This window comes from Solea solea, chromosome 13 (genome assembly GCF_958295425.1).
Source record: "Solea solea chromosome 13, fSolSol10.1, whole genome shotgun sequence".
In the NCBI taxonomy this organism is placed as follows: domain Eukaryota; kingdom Metazoa; phylum Chordata; class Actinopteri; order Pleuronectiformes; family Soleidae; genus Solea; species Solea solea.
The window spans coordinates 15,738,179-15,760,736 of record NC_081146.1 but is presented as its reverse complement, the minus strand read 5'-3'; the positions used below and the strand labels follow the sequence as shown (position 1 = coordinate 15,760,736).

The 22,558-nt window shown below is 39.3% G+C and overlaps 2 protein-coding genes and 1 long non-coding RNA gene across 4 annotated transcripts; 1 reads left to right on the top strand and 2 right to left on the bottom strand.

Moving 5' to 3' along the window:
• Nucleotides 1–603: 603 nt before the first annotated feature.
• On the bottom strand, nucleotides 604–3,588 carry LOC131470904 (uncharacterized). Its single transcript, XR_009241958.1, has 7 exons — nucleotides 3,487–3,588; nucleotides 1,992–2,036; nucleotides 1,492–1,524; nucleotides 1,204–1,218; nucleotides 973–1,047; nucleotides 822–849; nucleotides 604–693 (listed from the first exon to the last, which is right to left on the bottom strand). It is a non-coding gene; the product is annotated as an uncharacterized LOC131470904 (long non-coding RNA).
• A 6,936-nt stretch (nucleotides 3,589–10,524) lies between these two features.
• On the bottom strand, nucleotides 10,525–14,338 carry LOC131470901 (uncharacterized). Its single transcript, XM_058646971.1, has 6 exons — nucleotides 14,177–14,338; nucleotides 13,608–13,727; nucleotides 12,796–13,100; nucleotides 12,110–12,257; nucleotides 10,969–11,091; nucleotides 10,525–10,857 (listed from the first exon to the last, which is right to left on the bottom strand). The coding sequence occupies exons 2-6, from the start codon at nucleotides 13,681–13,683 to the stop codon at nucleotides 10,763–10,765; spliced, it is 747 nt and encodes a 248-aa protein (XP_058502954.1). The 5' UTR covers nucleotides 13,684–13,727; nucleotides 14,177–14,338; the 3' UTR covers nucleotides 10,525–10,762.
• A 2,407-nt stretch (nucleotides 14,339–16,745) lies between these two features.
• LOC131470898 (B-cell receptor CD22-like) lies at nucleotides 16,746–22,548 on the top strand. Of its 2 annotated transcripts, XM_058646966.1 has the most exons (7): nucleotides 16,746–17,055; nucleotides 17,376–17,720; nucleotides 17,820–18,044; nucleotides 18,949–19,236; nucleotides 20,092–20,170; nucleotides 20,276–20,309; nucleotides 20,388–22,548. In XM_058646966.1, the coding sequence occupies exons 1-7, from the start codon at nucleotides 16,962–16,964 to the stop codon at nucleotides 20,433–20,435; spliced, it is 1,113 nt and encodes a 370-aa protein (XP_058502949.1). In that variant the 5' UTR covers nucleotides 16,746–16,961; the 3' UTR covers nucleotides 20,436–22,548. The 2 variants fall into 2 exon arrangements, with proteins under 2 accessions (XP_058502949.1, XP_058502947.1); XM_058646964.1 differs by having other exon boundaries at nucleotides 20,276–20,440.
• The last annotated feature ends 10 nt before the right edge of the window (nucleotides 22,549–22,558 follow it).

The window sequence follows — 22,558 nt, the reverse complement described above, 5'->3', positions numbered from 1 at the left end:
GATTTAGCAGGTAACACACAGGTGTTACTGAGCACATGAACACTGTGGCTCTGTTCTTGTAAGTCAAAGTGTGTGAACCAGCAACTTAAATGCAATCATTCATTTGTATTATTTACACCTGAGATTGTCCTTCTGTGACTTTGTGTAAAAACAACTCAAAAATAGTTTATAGTCGTGTATAGTTACATTTATTTAAAATTAGATCTACACACCAATGTCATGGAAAATATAACTACATTTTTACCATATAGCAAGCGTGCAATGAACAGCAGGTGACAATGACAAAAATGATGTGTGTTCTCAATGATTTCAGTTATATGCAGCATTAATATAGTGATTAATTATGTGAGCCAGACTAAATAGGTTTGTAGAGGACTAAAGGAGTAAAGGTAAACACATCTTTGTGAATATCATTGACTGATACAAATGAAGAAAGGGTTAGGGAGGCTTCATTATTTTGTTATTGCAGTGGTTATGTCACCAATTTATTGTAATCTATGAGGCCGCTTTCACATCAGCAGCACCTCTTTTTTAATGAATTGTGTTTCAGGTCTGTTATGTTGGTGTGTTTCCACCAAAACCCCCCATCACACACCCCAGCACCTCCTCATCTGCACCTCTCACACCTCTTCCTGGGTGGAACCGGTTTGTCAAGCGAGATATCAGATTTCACTGTTGTCATCTTCCACTTTTCTATGAGGACAGAGAAAAAGGGCGGGGGAGCATTTGCATGGCAGTTTGAGACATAATGAAAAGAGGGAATTGAGCCACATGTTGAAACACGGCACATTTCCCAGTGGGTTTAAGAGTCAAAAACTTACCTGGCCCTTCTGGTGGTACATTTGTGATCTGCGAAGTCAAAGCAAGAAATTCATTACTCTCACAAAATCTCTTATTTAGTACTGTGATCCACATGATCAAGTATCTAGGTCAATTTGTAAACCATCAAACCCATGTGTTTCAATGACTTACAGACTAAAACACTGAATCCTCCAATCACCAACAAGAAGGCACAGACCAGGCCTGCAATTCTTAGCCTTTCGTAGTCTTTTGGAGAAGAAATGGAAAATAAAGTGACAAACCAATATTTACACTCGTAAGCAAACATAAACTACTGGTCAACAGTAATCTAAATGACTACATGATATTCTATGCTTATAATGTTATTTGCAAGAATTAGGAAGTCAAGTATTCTAAACTTACTGTAAACGAATGGATCTGCAAACAAAACACAAAAGGAGAAAAGAAAAAGTATTTGTTATTATTTTCAAAAATATTTATGTACAAGTTGCCCCAGTAAATCTGCTTGTGTGACGATGACTGTTGTTTCTTCAGATGATTTTACATTGCAAAGATATTCAGAGGTTTGCTGGCCCAACACTTATCATGTTTACTCTGGAGACAATAGAAGTCAATGGGTCTTTTAGAAACCAGTTTCACAACAAACCAGCTCCAGAACAAGAAAAGGGGAGGGCATGGTTTTGGCCTTACTTGCTTCAGTTTCCACGAAAAGGGTGAAAAGCACTGCAAGAAAGCCAGACAAATAAAACTGGTCAGTTTTGATGAGTGGAAGTTTAGTGTCAGTACTTAGGCAGAATCACTTCACAGTAGCATTTATTCTTTTTAAATTAGAGAAGCTGATTAAATGAAAGTAAATAAAAATCATTTTGTGTGTTCATAAAAACAGTACAGTTAAAAAAAAACTTTTCTGGGTGTTTATGATGTTCATATTCTACATTGTTCATTGTTATTCATTCACTTCAAAATCATAGAAATAGATGTTGCATTTTGTCAAAAAACCTCTTTGGAATTGACTCCTTACTTCACCTCCCAGAGAAAGGACAATGATCTATGACTTTGAGGCTATGTCAAACGTTAAATCAGACACTCAAAGGGCCATTTTTTTACTCTCTTCCTGCTGTTCTTGATGACACCGAGTGACGTCCGCAAATATGAGGAAAGAATCTGTTATGCACATTTTTTTTATTTACCTGCCATCATGGCCACAAAATTGAGATGTCCCATCTTCAACACAACTAAGATATAGAGAGAAAGAAAGGTTGTGATTGTGAGAGAATGAAAAGCGTATTCTTTTTTCCCCATCACATGCATGCAAGCAACAAGACACACACTTCTCCCTCTCCCCAGGAGGGATGTCCTTGTGGTGTGAGAGGTCAGTGTCTCGTCGGCAGGGATGCATTCTGGGTGTTTGGAGAGTAAACACGGGATCATTTTTTTTTCTCTGGGTGAAACCCAGCAGGTCTCCAGACAACTTTCCATAATCCTCCACTCAACTGCAAAAAAACCCTTGTTGCATAGGGCCGAACATTGTCATGTGCTTTACATTATTCACAGATGTGCTCCAATTTTAACATTTTACGTGAAATAAAACATCTTTAACTGAATTAATTTATGTACAAGAGCAACATTTTTAGTTTAGTCACTGACCAGTTTTGTATTTTATAATATTAAATTTGAATAAATATATAGTAATAACATTATGCTGTTTAATTAGATTTCCAAATACATTTGCTTTGTAAAAAGAGACTGCATCCACTTTACTACAATTTTAGCAGAATTTAAATCTATTTTTAAATATACATGACTCATGCAGTGCCCCATGTGACCTTAAACTGACCTTGGACACCCTTGAATCTTCATGGAGGTTAGAATCACTGCATTTTAGGAAAATCAAGTGTTTTTCCTTGTGTTTTTGTTTGGGCTTCAACCTACTCTTTCATTTACCCTGTTATTGAAAACATGCGGAGCAAAACAAGTCGACTTGGCAATAAATAAAACAAAAAGTTGGGGCTATTTGTTTTTACGTCTGGCAGCAGTTTACGAGTTTTTTCAACAAGTGAATATGAAAATAAAATAATGGTGATATAGAGACCTGTTATCATATATTTTGTATTGTTTTGTCACAAAGTTCTTGCTCTCGGTCACCATGACATTAGTCAAGGTCAGACCTTTGTTTTTCCAAACCCATAATCTTCAAACGCCTCCTACGTCTCAGGCAGCAAACACAGTGTTACAAGTTAATTTAAATCATCATGTTAATGATTAAATCACTGCAGTGCTGAGATCTTAAAAACAACATGCAAGCCAAAATGCATGACTAAACATAGATTAGCCAAGCACCATTACTACCATTTTACATTTGTAATTACAAACCAAGGCCCTTCATGCTCTGTGCAAATGCAATCATTATAAAACACATTCTTTCCGGAACTTTGACCAAAGCTTTTAATCATAAGCATATTTACTGTTATATTTACAACAAGATTACTTCAAATTCTGAGAGGTATTGTTTAAGATAAATTCCTCAATGACCAGCCTTGACAACCCTACAAAACACACGGTCCACTCCCTAAAACAGAGTTAGTTATTAAATGAGAATCACAAGCCTTCCACTTAAATTTCTATACAGAAGGTGACCTTGACCCCGGCCGCTGATTCCAACTATGCACCTGTACCTGTGCTTACCTGAGCTGACGAATTCAGGAGCTGATGAGAGTGTGCGAGTGTTCCACGGCACTGACGGGTCAGAGGTCTCTTATTTTCTATTTCACTGGAATAAGTGTAGCGCCTGCTCCACCTCTTTGTTTGTGATACAAACCTTTTCTGTATGCACACGTATGCAGCGTAAATGTGAGATGGTTGGAGGGGGATGTGTTAACGTATGTGTACAGGAAACTAGTGGCAGTGTTATTCCATAAACAGCAGCGTGTGTCCATGTGGGCTGGAAAATCAAGAAAAAAAGGTGCTCCTTTGGGCACTTAACTTATTCAAGTCAATTCAAACCATAAAATACCACTAAAATACAATTTAAAGTAAAGTGGGTCTGCAAACAAACAAACGAACAATTATCAACTCAAGACAGATGAGACAAAGATGTTGACTCACAGATGAGGTTTCATTTAAGGATAATGACCATCTCTTGAAGTGTTATTATTCCCCAGTCTGATGGCATCCAGAATAAACCTCCACTCCTTTCTTCCTACAGCAGTCTGAAGTGCTTTACTGATGTAAGAGATGAAATTTGAGATAGAGAAGATGGGGTCATTAAAGAATTCTTCTGCCTCTCTTGTTTGTATTTTTTAAGGGAAGGTTAAAAACACAGTAGCGCTGATTCTTATACAGCAATTATTTACTTTTAAAATATGAATAGACTGAGAAGGGACAGTCAAAAGACAAAAGTCTTTATTTTAGTTTGTGTGAGATGAGACAAAGAGGTTATGTATGTCCTAAATATTCATCCTCCTCCTCTCTTGTTTTGCTTTTCCCCTCGCTGTGGCCTCCTCCACTGGTTTTATTGTTCTGCTCTCTGTTCTTCTGTCAGGTATCCCAGGTATCTCTCTCTGAGCTCCTCTCTCTGTGGAGCATGTTTGCACTGTGCTGGTCTGATGGTTGTCAGGCTTTTTCCTTTCACAGCACCCCGAGCAGTAGGGGCAGATATTACTTTTGCCTTACTTATAACATTTCATGTAACATCTGGCCTGGCACGAATGTTTTAAGATACATATCAGATCATTTGATCACCACAAAACTGAGCCGATGAAAATTATTTTCAATATTTGAAGTTGAGCATCAGAATGGGGAAGAGAGGTGATTTAAGTGAACATGGTTGTTGGTGCCAGAGTATTCAAGACATACCGCTGATCTCCTGGGATTATCTGCTTCGTTCCCAGGATATTTTCCCACTGTCGTGTCCCAAGGGTCAGAAGTGAATTGTGGAAAAAAAGGATTTTATGTTGGCTGCTCCCTTTGCCAGGAATTAACTACAGAAAGATTTAAAAAATAAAAGGCCTCACTTGATGTTTTTAGGAGATTACAGGACGACTTGGAGGCAGACACATCTGTAGATGTTCTCCTGAAAATTGCCTATTTGATTATTTTATGTTTTTATAGTATGCATGGCTACTTACTATCTATCTGTAACCTTGCTGAACTTTGTTTGTTTGCAACTGTGCTGCTGCTTGTCTTATCCAGGACACACTTTGTTCCTCCTGGTTAAATAAAGGTTAAAATAAAAAACAAAATGAACACACAACCATCTCTATAGGTTTGTCAGAGAATGGTCCAAAAAAGACTCAATATCTAGCTGTTCTTTGGGCAAAAATGCCCTCTGGATGCCAGAGGTCACAGAAGAATGATCAGACACAAATTGATAGAAAGGCAACGTTAATAAAATAATCACTCTTGACAACCATGGTATGAAGAAGACCATCTCTAAAGACACAGCACATCCTCAAACAGATGGGCTGCATCAACAGAAGACCACACCGGCTGGTGTCTAGTGTGCCTAATAAAGTGGCGTTGTGGGTTGGTGTTGGTGTAACTGAGCACATTTACACATGTGCAGGAACATCAGAGTGCATTTGTCTCTGTGGTCTGTGACTATTTATAACTTTTCTTGTCACATAGCGACAAAGCTGTGGCATGCACCGGCCTCTTAACGGATGATAATACTGTAAGGACACTGGCAACAGAGGACACAGACACAACGGCATAGTTGGAGGCGTGTGTCGTCGTAGGTGTGTGTCTAACTGATAAAACAATAATTTGACTGCGGATTAAAGCGACAACAGGTGACAGTGAAGCAGAAATAAGCTTCAGACCGGCTTTTCCACTACTCATTTTATCGTGTTATTTTACATTGCTAATATAATTCAACAGCATTTGCACATAGGGCCTGTGACACTACTGTGAGGTCAAATAAAGGTCACCTTGTTTCATAACAATGACATATCACAGAGGAGGTGTAGGATACTGTGATATGTCATTGTTATGAAACAAGGTGACGATACTCAGTGGCATACTGTGTTTGTGACAGATTTGACAACATTACTTTCCTCCTTTCACCCTCACAACTCCAGGATTAATATAACCTTTTTTTCTTGTGATTTGAGGAGCAAGTATTGATAGACAACTTAAACAGATTCATCACAGTCAAAGGTTATATTCAGTGTATTCACTGCCAGAGGAGAGAAGACACTCTAGCACCAGAGACAAATACTTGTTATGCCACACTTGTAGTGTGTTCCTCTGGCTGGAACCCCCTCTATCATCATGTTGGCTATAAGATCTTGTGACACCCAGTGAATGTGGGGTTTATATATATATATACCTTAACTGAATTACTATACTGTATTAAATTACTAAGCGAACAGGAAAGACATCTAAAAACAACTTTGCCCAATTAGCGAGGCAGAGTTCTGGAAAAGGGTTGCAGAAATATTATCAAACATGTCAAAAACGATTTCATACACACTGTAAGTTGGGTGGGGCAGAAAGTTTCACCTAAATGTTAGTTGTTGTTTATTCCACAGGGGCAACCTGCATGTGTTTAAGTCTGTATGTACCAGATCACCTAAATAACTTGATTATTTAAGTAACTAAAAGGAAAAAGTACAAGTATCTTACCAGAAAATGTCTTTGGTAGAAGTTGAAGTTAGTTTTTATAATATTACTTAAGTAAAAGTCTTAAAAATGCTCTGATATAAAATGTACTTCAATTTAAGAAGTAAAAGTCAAAGTATTAAAAAAGTGAGAAGTTATGATTGAGCCATGGTCGCTCAGTGGTTAGGGCGAGTTGTCTTTTAACTGGAAGGCTGTGGGTTAAATTCTTGGCTCTGCTAGGACACATACTGTATGTGTCCTTGAGCAAGACACTTAACCCCATGTTGCAGTGTGTGAATGTATGAAAGATGTCAAAACTGTACTGTAAAGCAGCTCATCAAGACTAGAAAAGTACTGTGTATAAATACAGACCATTACCAACTCTTCTTCTTGTGATTTTATTTGGTAGTAACGAGTAAACATAGTAGTGGAGTAAAAGTACACAATTATGTAGGTAATGTAGTGCAGTTAAAGTAAAAGTTGCTAGAAATATAAACAAAGTAAAGTATAGATTTGTGATTTTTTTGTACAGAAACAAAGTCTTTGTTCTTTGTTACATTACAAAACTGGTATTGTTTAACTGTATTGTGCTGTTTGTAGCCCAGACTGTAGAAAAATAAGCAGCTGTGGTGTTTCTGGTTTGACAGCATCGGGTGTTCAGGTGACATGTAGTGTTTACAGTGTTGACAGGGAGGAAAAGGGGGAAAGATTAGCATATGCACCTGGACGTCATGTTTAGATCACTGCAGAGTGGAGCTGTGCCATGGAAACGTGGAAGGAGTCAACATTTTCACAGGTTCTGACTACTGACTAATACATATATACATATATATATGTATATATGTATTCTTTATTTATCTAGGTAAAATCTTCATTGAGATAAAAAATAGTTTTTCAAGGGTGAACAACATGGTGACAACTTTCAACGATACAAAACAGACATAAAATTGTCATGCACAACAAATACTAATGATAAATATAATGAAAGCACAACATCTGGACAATACAGGATCATGGACAAAACTAATCATCACACAGGTGCAGTTTCTAAATATTGGTTAGTTCATGTTGAGGGAGCAACATATTTAAAAGTTCTGTTACATCCCATACAGGGATATAACAGAGTACAGTGATGTGTGCGATCTCCAAAGTGAGTTCAAATGGCAAAGAACTACCATCTAGGTAGGTTCTTTTTTTTGGAATTTGAATTGTTCTGCATTTAACACCAGCTTGAGTTGCATTTAGTGGTCTGAACAACATTTTTGGTCACTGCAGAGTAAAGAAATGGCAGGCAGTGTTTGATAGCTGAAAGCAATGGATATACAAGGTTGGGTCATATCACGTGACCCTGTTACTTACTTTATCTTGACAATAGTTAATGGTTAAAATGTCATCTAAATACCCCTAAAAGGTCATCTTAACCACACGTTACACATTGCAGGTTATCAGTGGTGACACACAGACACGTTAACCAACAGGTAGCAACAAATGTATCTGTATTAAGGAGGAAATGAGGGCAGCTCAGAAGAGAATGAAGAGTGGAAAGGGACAGATGATGTATGGGGATGTCTAGAGCACAAGAGCGAGAGTAGCTGACCTTTGTCCGACTTGAGAGAGTGAGAGTGAGAAAATTAAGTGTAGTTGTACCGATTTTCAAGAAAAAGGGTGATGTGCAGAACTGTAGTAATTACAGAGATTAAAGAGTTAGTTTGAGAATGCTAATGGGACGTATAGAGAAGACCAGAAGAAGTTGCACTAGGTCTTTGTGGAGCTAGAGTTCCCGGATTTGTTGTTTGCAGATGATATTGTAATCTACAGTGAGAGGGGACAGGTGGCAGAGTAATAGAAAGTACGCTCTTCTGTTTCAGTGGAACAGAAGAGGACACAAGACAAGACGGAGGCAGATGATCCACTGTGACGACCAAAAAAGGGATGACGATGATGATGAAGAAGCAACACGTGTCTCCGTGTTGGTGGTATTTATGATGTTTGTCCGTGAATAGAACTTAAAATTCTTGAGGTAAAGGTCAAGTTAATGGATATTGAATTGCATTTCTTTTCTTTGCTTCCTAACTCATTGTTTAGAAACACTAAAATGTAGAGCCTTCCCAGTTTGCGGTTGACCCTGACATAAACAGATCTGTGTCACAACTGACTCACAAAAACTTCCCATTATTTTTTCTTGTTTGAAAAACTAATGTGATGGAAAAATGTCATTGTCACGCTTTATATTCAGTTGTTGTAAATGTGAACAAATCAGACATCAGAACAGTCACAGAAACCTGTCACAGACATAACTGAGGTGCAGCTGAATCAACACGTTGTTTCACATTAAAAAGTCCTGCTGTGTGAGTGTGTGTGTGTGTGTGTGTGTGTGTCCATGCCACTGGAGTTGATACAAACTCTTTTCGATATGCCACAGGAAAAACAGAAGGACAAAGAAACCTGACAACATGTGAGGACTTCACCAGCAGGGGGAGCAAAACACATAATTATGCACCATTATAAAAGCACATCAGTGCATCCCCTTCCATTAGCAATTCTTTTAAATGGTAAATACTTGTGTAGTCTTGATTACCACTAATAGCTGCATCACACACTTTCACATACCGTATAATACACTGCCGGCAGCACAGGAATCAAACCTGGATCCTCTGTTTGAAAGACAACTTGCTGTGCCACAGAGCCACTGCCACATTACTAAAACTTCACCTAACGTTCAATTAGTAAACCTGGACAATAATCAAGCCCATTATTGTCAAGAGCACTACTGTGTGGATATTTGAATATATGTACATACAGTATTTGTCATGTCAGCACTGCTATTCACAATATTTACAATCACGCACTGCAATTTTGGGGGCCACACGGTGGTGTAGTGGTTGGCACTCTCGCATTGCAGCGAGAAGACCCGGGTTCGAGCCCCGGTTGGAACAAGGGCCTTTCTGCATGGAGTTTGCATGTTCTCCCCGTGTGTGCGTGGGTTCTCTCAGGGTTCTCCGGCTTCCTCCCACAGTCCAAAAACATGCAATGTGGGGATAGGTTAATTGGACACTCCAAATTGACCGTAGGAGTGAGTGTGAGAGTGAATGGTTGTTTGTCTCTATCTGTGTGTGTGGCCCTGCGATGGACTGGCGAACTGTCCAGGGTGTACCCCGCCTATCGCCCGATGTAGCTGAGATTGGCACAGCACCCCCCGCGACCCTCTGGTGGAGGATAAAGCGGTAGATGATGACTGACTGACTGACTGCAATTTTGGGTCATTTGCAATTTTAATCTGGTTCTGTGTCATATAAAGTACAGCATGCAGAAAGCCTTTCAAGTGCATTGACTGTGCAGGATCAACAAGAACAAAAAATAAAACAAAAACAAAACATTTAAAGATATGAAAAGGCACAGGAGAGAATGTACAAAGAATAAATAGCTGCAACAAACACATTTTTGAATTTAATTTTAAATCTTTAGATTTTTAACCATTAGACAGAGACTAACCTCAGCACGGACAAGGCCTTTGGAACCAAAGCGTTTTCTTTGTTTTGAACACAGCTGTGACTGCAGAAGACAATGCTATTGCATATTTGGACAATGTTAGACATAAAGGGATAGTTGAAAGTGGAAAGATAGTTGAAGTGTAATTGTAAAAGGTATCAGTACATCAGAGTCAATGTTGATAATTTGCCAATTTGATAATTTTTTAAACCACATATTTCTTTTCCTGGCATCTAAGAGTACAACTAGCAGTACGCATATGCATATGTGAACACATTTGACTATTCCTAATCAAAAAAGTGAGTGCTTCCGTCCTGTGGACAGACTGTGAAAGTGCAGCAGACTAACCTGGTATCACATACAACTGGACCCTCATCATCAGTGAGTCCCTTATTTCCATGAGTGTGTTGTGACAGAGAAGTCAGCCATGTGCACAAACACACACTCAGCACTTTCATAACCTCTCTGCCTTCACTTATACTTGACCAGTAATGTAGACTGTCCTTTAAACAAACTTGACATGTAAACTTTTCCTTGCTTTTATCACAGTAGAGAGCACAGAAATACATGCATATGTGATATACATATCATAAATGTAGGAATAATATGGAATCATGACCCTGCACCACTGGGGAAGGTTTAATCATCTTGTTGTATTGTGAGAAGTGCCGTGTTATAAAGAGTTGGACTGTGCATAGTATGTGCAAGGTTAAGTTGGAGCACAACAAGGAACTGAAAATATAGCGGCTCAGACATGAGTCTGTTCTCATCTCCAGAGTAGGAATTCCTGTTGTATTTATGGTTGGAGAGGAAGGTGAAGTGATGCCAACTCTGGAGATGTTTACAAAGACACATCTTCATCACCTCTTTCTCAGAATTCTTCGATTTTCTTTCTTGCTTTTTCTTCTATCTTGGTGTCATCCTTTGATACTATTGTGATCATGTCATCCTCTCTTTCATTTCCCCCTGAAAGGGCAAAAAGCCACGGGGCATTAGTCATCAATTCCAATTATTTGTGTTCAATGCTTTCATTGCTGCAGTACACTTTCAGTGTCAGTGAACTTAAGCACTACTTACTGAAGCATCTCTGGCACTGCTCAGATCTCCAGATCATGGTGTAAGATAAAGCAAACACCAACAGGATGCCGAAGAAGGCTCCGATGGTACAGCCGATCAGAGTGGCAAAGGCAGTGCCATTATCTAGGAGAGAAGAAGACTAGAGACAATGACAAGACTTAAAATAAAGTTGAACCTATAACACATATTTAAAGCACAGTGTAAAATTGTGAAAATAATTAACTGCAATGATCTGCAAGAGTGTTTTTGTAATTACAGGATTTGCTCTAATGTGCAGCATGTTTTTATGGACATGCTGATGAAAAAAAGAAAGAAAAAAAGATGATTGATTTGATGCTCGGGCACATTAACTGTAAAAAGTGTAGTGTGTAACATATGTAGGAGTCACCTTACAATAAAAATGTGATCGGTTTTCATAGTTTTGTAATAAGCTGTGTAACAATTTACAGAGGCTGCCAACGTCATGTTTCAACGGCAGCTCCAAAAGAAGAAAACCAGCTCGAGCAGATAGTTTGCAGTAGCAAGGCTCCACCCAAATAATAAACTTGATGCGAAGATGAAGAAGGAGGAAATGGTATAGACAGAGGTAGAGTAGAAGAGTGGGGAGAGTTGTGAAAGAGTTGGGGTACAGATGTCAGTAATTCTGAAACACTGGGCCTTTAATGTATTGTTTCGTGAATTTAACCAAGTGCAAAAGAATGTGGAGCCTTTACTGCATGCCATAAAAACTTAAGTGACGACACAATGTTTCCATACGGTGTTGATCTCTCTCAGGCGAGATTGATTTTACAGTCACGTCAGGAACTACCTATAAATGTGCAGTGACCATTTTTGCATATATGCATATACATGGGTGTAACAAAGTACAAATACTTTGTTACTGTACTTAAGTACAAAATTCACATATGTGTACTTTACTTTTTTATTTATATTTCTAGAAACATTTCCTCTAACTATCTTTGTTACTCGTTACTACCAAATAGAGTTGGTAATATAGAGCTTTTCTAGTGTTGATGAGCTGCTTTTCACTAGTTTTACCATCTTTCATACCCATTCACACACTGTAACATGGGGTTCATGGGAGATCTGGCAACATTAGTTAAGTTATGAAGGAACAGGAATGAAAGTGAAGAGTCTTTACCATAAACATTTAGCACAGCTGTAAGAGAGTCAGGATTGTTTGGCTGCTGACAGACGACTCGTGTGTCATTATCAGAGAAAGAGGTTCCCTGCAGGGTCCACACAGCCAGTAGCTCTCCGTTCTTCACGTCACATTTTCCATAGAGGGCCTGAGGAGAAAAAAAGGGAGACATAGAGGGAGAGATAAGATAACCCCATGACACTGCACCACACAAAGTAGAAGAATGAATGGGTGTGGGCCCACTGCTAATTCCCTCCAAGAATTCCTTTCAAAATGACACAGCAAACATACTTCACCTGCCAAAAACTGCATAGAGGCCTTACGGTCATAATTAACTAAGAGTTCAATAAAAGGGGCATCTTCAGAAACTGTTTCCACTGTCAACATAACACTGTTGCTCAGATTACAGCGTTACACTGCTGTTTACACTCTGCTCCTTCTGGCCAAACAACAAACCAGATCCCAAAAATATTCTCAAAGGGTTTTCATCTTAGCTACAGTGTATTGTGATTCAACAATGTAAAAATATTCCCAGAGATCTGACTCATAAGTGCAGGATCACCATAAATGCTATTTTAAAACCACTTTAGTTCAACAACAGGAGGACGGTGTTAGTGAGGTGAAAACAGAGGAATAAAGTGAGACTGGTGGAGTGAAAAGAAGGGCAGGGACAGTGACCACCTCACCTGGGCGATATCTTCCACGTGGCCATTTGGACAAGTGATGCTGTAGTTGCCGTGGCTACTGTAGTAAGTGAACACAAGACTGGGAGAGTCTTCGGGCACTCCACAGCGAAACTCTGCAGGTTCTCCCACCACCACTGTAATGTTAGCTGGGCGTGTACGATAACCAAGAGCTGCAGGGCTGGGTGCTGAGGTGGAGGTGGTGGTGGTGGTGGTGGTGGTGGAGGTGGTGGTGGTGGTGGCGGTGGTGGTGGCGGTAGTAGTGGTTGGGCTACGGACAGTGGAGGTGGCAGTAGTAGTATTTTGAGCTGGAAGCGTGATAAGTGATGCATGAAAGTGGTTAAAAAGACAATTGAGTAACGATGTTTGTTACAACATGACAAGCACGCTAATGGGCAGTTAAAAACAGGTGTTGTATAACACAGGATTATTCAGATTACTGTGGATGCTACCTGAAAGCAAATCCCTGCACTCTACTGTACATTAAGTCATTCCTAAGCATGTCTGGGTATTGTTAGTTTTTCCCCAGGAAAGTCTGTGAATATTTGTCCAGAAGAATAAGGAAGTGGGGTAGAAAATTTCTCAAATGACTAAAATGCCATTAAAAGTCACAAAGGTTGCAAAACACTGACTGTGTGTTGAGGGCTTATTGTTGGTGGGGAAAATACTTAATGTCTTATTGCCTACTTACTTTTCATGGTGAGAAACTTTGGTTTTGTTCACTTAGGTTGACTGACTTTCCTCTGATCAAATAACCTGGAATTCAAACTGTGCTATAAATAAATCTCACGCTTTGCAATGACGTATGTAGTTACCTGAGGAAGGTGTGGTGATATACAGAAGAGCCAGAAGCAGAGAGCAGAAATGAGAGACTTTCCTCCTCTTCTCCATTTTGTTTTAGGCTCTAGTCTCTCTCTTTTATTCCATAGAATAATCTGTGATAGTCAAATAAACACAATAATTACAAACAACGCAAAACAATGCAACCTGAGAGCTGGCCAACAAAAATGTATTTAGCCTTAACTTGTTTTGGCTACAGAGTGTATAGCTGCCTTATGTGACCAATTGTTGTAGATTTTAAAAATGATTTGATAAGAACGATAGACTTAGATAGAAAGGCGTTTATTTACCACTATCAGCTGGTTGAGGTTATTTGACCACAGCAGTGTATGAGACGTACAGTCATCTGATTTAATATTTACAAAGTAATTCCCCTGATTTTTTTAAACCTGACAAGTTTGTAACATTGGCAACATGATTTTTCTTTGGTTTTCTTTTTACATTTCTTGCTATAACGCTGCTATTTAGAGGAAACATGCACATGAAAAAAGATAAAATGTACTGAATCTTCTTAAAAAGAAGCAAGACTATTTTCATCACTAACCGTGAGTGGAACTTCCCCAAAAGTTATAACAGCAGCTTCGTCAGTCAAGCGTAAGTCCTTTACTTGGCACAGGAATCACTACACAGCCGAGTCTGAGACACTCACTGCCTCAGTCCATCCTCTCAGTCTAAGCAGGTGGCGAGTTAAGAACAGCAGTGAAGCTGAAAGAATGTGTACATCTTCCTGATTTACAAGAAGAATTAAAAACAGGTTGAGCAGGCTTGGCCTGATCCAAGAATAGCCGGTGACAGCAGCATCAGCTAATCACAGGATGTTTTGTATTAATTGCACTTTAGCTGTCTTCCTGCCCAGCACCGTAAAACCAACCCTTAACCCTTTAACAGCAAATGTTAAAACTGCATGGAAATAACACAGATGGGAATAACACGGCATCCCGCTCACCGTCATTTCACACCATTATCTTCTCACTTTTCAATCTTAGAGACTGAGATTTGCAGCATTTACAGAGAGCGTGTTGTTTATTGTCAGATATCAAGACCATGTATTGTATTAAGTTGAAAGAGGTTCATGGATACAGGCTCTGCTCCAGTGCTGTGACATGCTCAGAATCACAGTGATCTGATGATATGCAGTTGAAGTTTCGGCAGTGGAAGGACACTAAGACAGGAGAATGTAAAAAGGGAAATTACATTGAAAAAGTAAAGTCTCAGACATACTTCCACAAAACTGCTTTCTTTTTTTGGTCATGGTGTATTTTTGTTACGTGGCAGCAGAGTTGTGAAACCAGATGTGTGGACAGAAAAGACGACAATGGGTTAGAAGTCAAAGTATTGTTGGTTTATTTAACAGAGGGGTTAGACGAAGGGCTGGGCAGGTTTGATCCGGAAGGGAAGGTCCAAGAAGGCAGGACAGGTGACTGAGTCCAGGGAGACAGAGAGATTTGAATTAGAGGTACAAAATACAAACTAGTCACATATAGAGTTGTCATCATTATAATAGCGGCCAAAGCGCGTATTACTGATTTAACAGTGGCTACAATCCGGCAGTGTGGATGTGGTGAGGCTGAGTTTTGCTCTGCTCGTTTCCTGCACACCTGTGACAATCAGAACACAGAGGGGAGGAGGGGAGAGGCTCACTGGAGAAAAGGCAACAGTTAGCCATAAGAGGGCACAGAGGCATTGACAGGTAATCTTTTACAGTATTGAACAAAATAGGATTTTGTCTTTCTGTTTTTTTTACCTGTGAAAAATATTGATGTTTTTTTTTGCTTGTATGGAAATGCACAAGCAAACAAAAAAAAAACCCACACAATTACAACTGGCCTTATCCTAACACTGACCCTAACCTCAGCCTAACTTTAAAACATGTCTTCACCTTAAAATGCAGCAATTTACATTATGAGAACTTGATGTTTGTCCCCACAAGGGAGACAAGACCCCATAATGTGGCAGTGTAAACAGATGTAGGTCCCCACAACATAAGGAACACCAGGTACACACACACACACAAATGACCAATATGTTCACCAGTTCTCTTTTTCCTACTGCAATGTTTGGCTGAATTTGACTGTATGTCTATTTATGTGCCAGTTTCAAAGTGTATCCCCTACATCACTTTGTGTACCCCCGGGGGTTTAGGAAAAACTGACCTAAACCACTACTCCAGACAACTGTGGCAGGGCATCAAGACTGTCACATCCTAAAATATGCGGACGACACAACAGTTGTGGGCCTCATTCAGGACAACAACGAACTGGCCTACAGAGAGGAAGTGCGACATCTGGTGGACTGGTGCAGGGTGAACAACCTGCTCCTGAATGTTGACAAGACAAAAGAGATCATCGTCGACTTCAGAAGATCCCGACCCAGCCATACACCACTCCTCATCAATGGCACAACGGTGGAGGTCCTCAGCAGTACCAAGTTCCTGGGGGTTCACATCACAGACAACCTCAGCTGGACACTTCACACTACCTCCCTGGTGAAGAAAGCCCAGCAGTGCTTATACTTCCTGCGACGGATGAGAAGGGTGTCTCTCTCCCCTCCCATCCTCTCCACCTTCTACAGAGGGACCATCGAGAGCCTGCTGACCAGTGGCACCTCCGTCTGGTCTGGGAGCTGCAAGGCCTCCGACTGGAAGTCTCTGCAGAGGGAGGTGAGAACAGCGGAGAAGATCATTGGGACTCCACTCCCACCCATCAAGGACATTGCACACAGGCGCTGCCTAACCAGGGCTCACCAGATCCTCACTGACCACACCCATCCCCACCATGGACTGTTCTCCCTGCTGGCATCTGGCAGGAGGTTCCGCAGCATCCGCTGCAGAACAAACAGACTCAAGAACAGTAACTTTCCACTGGCCATCAGACTACCCCCCCCCCCCCCCCCCCCCGACACTATCTGTGCAATATTTAACTGTTTTTTTATTTTTTTATTTTCATATTGCTGCTTACAGTTTTCATTCCTGTTTTTCTTTTTGCACTACTTTTATATATATTTATATACATAATACACTTACTTATTTATTTTTTATTAATCATAGTTAGGCTGAAGAGTTAGATACATGTATAGACATTTACAGTAAGATAAAAGACATTTCCCATCAAAACTCAGAAGTGACAAAATTCAATGCTATGTGTTGGTTTCTTATCTGCTGCCAAGCCACAAAATGTATTTGCCAGTTTTCACTGCTGTGTTTTCTGTGCAATGACAATAAAAGGAAGTCTAAGTCTAAGTCTAAGTCTACATTTGCATTACTCTGAGCTAATCAGATTTGGTTTGGTTCTCTGCTTCCTGATTCATGTTGTTCACTGTCTTGCTCAATCATGAGCACTCGAGGTCAAAACCCCACAAAATCCTGTTTTTGCGTTGACATGGTGAATGTGTTCACGCTTCTGATGCTCCTGATCATCAGGGAAGGTAAGGAGTAAATATTTTCAATTTTGTTTTTTTAAAGAAGCTTTACTTGGGTGTACTGTGTAGAGTACGTTTCAGAAGCTGTGGAGATCAAATAATAGATACATGGTGATGTGGGCTGCACTTAGCTCAAAAAACTTTAAATTAAACAATGATAAGAACAACGATCCTTAAATGTGCTTGTTCCAAAGATTATCTGTAATTCACGTCCTAAAGATCAAAATTATTATTTCTTTTTAATGGTCATCATTATAATTATTTATGTTAATCAGTAATAATGAATGCTAAATATCTCACTCCAATGTTTTATGTGCTCTCTGCAGGAAGTGGGAATTCCGGCTGGTCAGTGACTTTTGAGAACCCAAATCCTTGTGCTTTAAAGGGCAATTCTGTGGAGTTCAGGTGCTCATACAGCTACAGAGAAGGAGAAACTGTAAGAAACACCACGTGGTACAGAGGGAAATTGAACGGTACCATTTGGACACGCGTGGCGCTTTCAGATTTACCTTCATATGAAAATCGTTCTGAATACCTCGGTGACCGGCAGCATAACTGTAGCCTTGCAATCCACGACCTTCAGGTTAATGACACTGGATATTACTACTTCAGGTTTGACACAGACACGTATGGATTCCGTAGTAAAAAATCTGTGTATCTGTCTGTCACAGGTAAGATTATTCCAAGTTGAGTGTTAACGCTACAAGTGTCCTGTTATATTTAGCAGCTTTTCTTAATCTGCTGCTCTTTGTCTGGTCCCTCATGTGTAGAGCTGAATGTCATAGTGTATCCAGAGAGAGTGAGAGCAGGAGAAATTGTGACACTTGAGTGTAAGACATCCTGCCATCAACCTTCAGACACTGCCTGGTTTAAAGATGGACGCCCGATATCCAAAACAGTGTTCCTTGCTCAGGCAGAGGATTCTGGGAATTATGTTTGCGCCATCAGAGGACGGGAGTCAGAGCAATCTGACTCTGTTGCACTGGATGTCCAGTGTAAGTACTGTATGATTACAATGTGGGCTGAGATAAGGCTGCAGGGTTATTTGGACACAGTGAAGTGGTGTTACCCAGCAGCATAAATGAACTGTGTTTAATCCTTTACGCAGAGTCTACAAAATAGAATTGGTATTTAAAATGAAATGAAATTTCATTTTCTATCTTTAGTGAGGGAGGGTAATTTTTGACCCTGTGGACAAGGGGCGTATACAGAATGAGAAGACAACAGGAGGGTTAAAATAAGAGAATAATCATTGTTACGGAGATTTTTGATCATCAGGTGAGATGGCATATGATGGAACCTCTGGAGTTTAGATTTTATTGAAGACAGCTCAGATCTGAGGAAAAATGAGACAATGCCTGACATCTGATGCAGATTCTGGCGAGCAGTGTGCCAGGTCTGATACATATAGTTAGTAAGCCTTGAGATAGAGTATCAGGTCCAGGTGCCTGGTGCTTTGGTATATAGGGAACCTTGAAAGGTGCCTAGCTTTTGTCTTATTGTAAGTTGTGGCTGTTGATATTGAAACGCCAGGTCTGGTTTTAAGAATGTGTGAGTAATTAAACTTAAAGATGGCCGAAGATTAGAATTTTTACCTCACAATTATTTAAGCTTTGGAGAAGTGTGGTTCAAAAGAATTATTTACCAAAAAATTTACACTCACACCTACAGTCACTTTAGAGTGTCCAATTTGCCTAATCCCCAAATCTGCATGTTTTGGACTGTGGGGGGAAACTGAGAAAACCCACACAGACACACACACACACACACACACACACACAGGGAGAACATGCAAACTCCATGCAGAAAGGCCCTTGTTCCAACCAGGTTGCACACCCGGGTCTTCTTACTGCAAAGACAGTATATACATATATATTCTTTTTTGTTTGATTTGCACAGACGGTCCATTAAACACGTCCATTGAAGTGAGTAAACTTGGCCATCTATCAAACAGCCCCAGTGTGAATCTGACCTGCAGGGCTACAGCTAACCCTGCAGCCATAAACTACACCTGGTACAGGACTACTGGTTCCAACTCCGGCTCTATGGTCCATGTGGGATCAGGACAGGTGCTGTCTCTTACTTCTGTGGTGTTACCACACTCTGGACTCTACCTCTGTCAGGCCAGGAACAGTGTTGGGGAGAACAACCTGACAAAGTCAGTGCTGATAGTGGATCACGAAGACAGTGAGTATGAATGATCAGTGACACTTTGAGAAGCCATGACCTTTGTGACTGATGACTCGCACACTAAAGAATGATTTTAGTTTATATTTTGCTATTTACATTTTCAAGTTTACATTTTCTTCTTCACCCATGGAGATGAATCCAGAACTGCTACTGTATCTGTCCCTAATAAACCTGAAATAATATTTAGTTATTTATATTTATATTTATATTTATATTTACAGATACAGTAACATTAAAGGGCCACTTCACCCATAAAATATATAGTTTTTTTTCCACTAATTTCCAGGGATAAATGTAAAAACTATTCTATTCTACGTCTATGCTAGTGGAAATGCAACTTAACCGTGCCGATGCGAGTCAAGCCGGTGGAAACACGCCATAAGTGTGACTGCAGATTGTAACAAACAGAGAACTACCTCTTGTCTAATCACTTCAGGGTACTATGGTGGTCTTTGCCTATACCAGAAAGGATGTTATTCTTCTTCTTTGTTTGCACAAGATGTTATCTGTAAAGCAAAGCCCATGCCTAAAGTACACGTAAAAAAGGTGTATTCTCTGATGAAACCCTTAACATTTTTATTTCAATGTGATTAAACACATGCACAAACATACTTATGGATGTAACATGTTTTGCCAGTAAACCATCCTAAATGTAAGAATCTTTAAGAAATGACCTGGAACTCAAAGTTAACTTTGCTAAACATTTTTAACAAGGCAATCAGAGATGGCAGAAGTGCGGAAACACACAGACACACACAGAGCCAAACCAAAAACAATACTTCACTCCCACTCTATTATCCTCTGTCATTAAATTTCTCACTTTTTTTTCTCTCATCCTCTATCAAACTACAGTTAACCATTTCATCCTTGTTGGGATCGTAGTCAAAATTGGTCTTGTGCTTTTGCTTACACTGATAATTATTTGGATAGGGTAAGTCTTATCACACACACACACACACACACACACACACAAACAGTCTTGGTTGGTTAATTGTAATAGTTCAGTGTTAAAATATGTCTTATTTCATTGTTAAAGGAAGAAAACGTGTTATTCTGCCGAGGACAAAAAGGTAAGAAGGTACCACGTTAAACGCACCATCAATAACAGTTTGTCACAAAATGTCTAACCATGATTTGGTGTGTTTCAGGAACAAGAAGATCATTTAGAAAACGCCAGCAACCATGCTAATGGGTGATAAAAATAAAAAATAGGAAAATAAAGAAGTGACTAATAAAAAACCCCAAATTACATTTCATCACACTTCATGCCTGCTGAACTGAGCTCCACCTAATTCTGTGAAGTTCTGTGACTCACTCACTGCTGCTGATGGTGTCATCCCTACCAAGATTGTGGAGGTGATAATAGAAATAAAACTTGTGTTACAGTGCTTAACAAATGTCATAAAAAGGAGAAAACTTAAATATTTTCAAGAAATCTTTCGTAAAATTTGTTTAAAACTGAAAATGTTATTGTTATTTATTTGTCAAATTAACTGAATTCACCTTTTTATACCCAAGTTTCTCAGTGAGAAGTCGGAAATTAATCTAGCATAACATTCAACCATTAAAACTGCAGTTTCCTGTTCAGGAATGCAAGTAAATCATCTTAACTCATTGGCTGCCAGCCATTTTCAGAGCAGTGATCAAATTGATGTCCAAGCAGTCAGTGAGTCAAGAAATAATAATGTGCTTTACTATTTTTTCAAGTTTTTTTGTAAAACAGTACATTTGAAGTTCTTGCATAACAATAATAATCATATGTAAGCATTCACAATATAATTTATGTTAAAGAGCTTCTACATACTGGTGTATTAACCATTACAGAAACATAAAACATGATTTTGGGGAGCTGTGGCTGTGGCCTAACAAATTTGTTAAGCACATTTTTTTATGACAGTGTTGTCTGTGTATTTTATTAATCAGTTGTTTCTTCTCTAAAAGAGTGTGAAAAGTTCAGGAGTCTGAGTTACACCACAATGAACCATGGTATGCTGCCCCCTTCAGTTTAAAATATGCATGCAAATATACTGTATTATTGTTTTATTACCTTTTTATTACTAACAATGTATTCATATTATCAACAAACTTTTCCTCTGCCCTGGAGGCTGAAGTTGGTTATGGTTTATTGTGTGATATAATATTAACTCATCTTTTTTTGTACCTTTTGAGGGGGGAAAACTGAAACCCTTAAAAAGACAAAGCTGGCTGCTGTAGGAAAACTGTTCAGTTACATTTTGTGTGGCATAATGTCGAGTTTTTTTCTATATTTTCAACTTTCACATGTTTGTTTTTCACAAAGTAATTTCACAGAAAGACATTTTTTACACACAGATAGCATTGTACTGATGCTGTACTGCAGTTATAATGTGCAGCACTAACAAGCTGCTCCTAATGAAAAACAGCAGATAATTGTTAACATGTAACAAATGAAGCAAAAGCCCTTGAACTGATATGAAAGTTTCCCTTCATTTTTTTTTTTCAAAATTGCACTTCCTTGTTTACTGAATATGCTTTTTAAAATAGCAGCTTTTCTCACTAACATATGTGACTAAAATAGACTAATGAGATGAACAGTTGACATTTTGCCGGGTGTCAGAGTCACTGTCCTCCTGGTTTCCGTCCTCCTCCACATCTCGCACAGGCTCTGGTCAGAATCTGCTGCTGCTGCCTTATCACACTGAAGAGTTTATTCAAAACCACACTGATGTGACGCAGTAGGAAATGCGGGCGGCTTCTAATTGGATCACTATGTGTACATTTTCCATCGTCTGCTTCTTTTAAAATCAAAAACATGTGTTCACTCACAGCTGCTATGGCAGGGATCAGTGAGTAAATGTGGCTGAGGGACACATTTTCTTTGTAATCAATTGAATAATGGTCCAAAACATGGTATCTTCATCAGGCAAAAGTGCATTAAAACAGTCAGAAACAAAAACCTGCCTTAAGTTAACAATAAGGTGGTCGTTGTGTTTAATCACCAGCTTGTGACACATGTACTTGTTTTTTGTTTTATTTGCATTTTTCAAACCAAACATTTAGTTTAAGTTAACTGTCAATTCTAGCAACAGAATCATGTTCATATTTTTTCAAAATAAAAGCTCTGAACTCAATATGAAATTAATTTTTTTTGTGAAGATAAACAAATAATTTAAGATTCCGATTTGTTAAATCATCTGGGCCCTGATGCTGATGCTGGCGGGCCAGTTTTGTTTTGGCCCACGGGCCACCAATTGGTGACGTCTGTGCTGTGGTGTTTTCTCTTCCTGGACAGGCTGACTGAGCTTTTGTGTGACTTATTACAACAATCAGAAGTAATTAA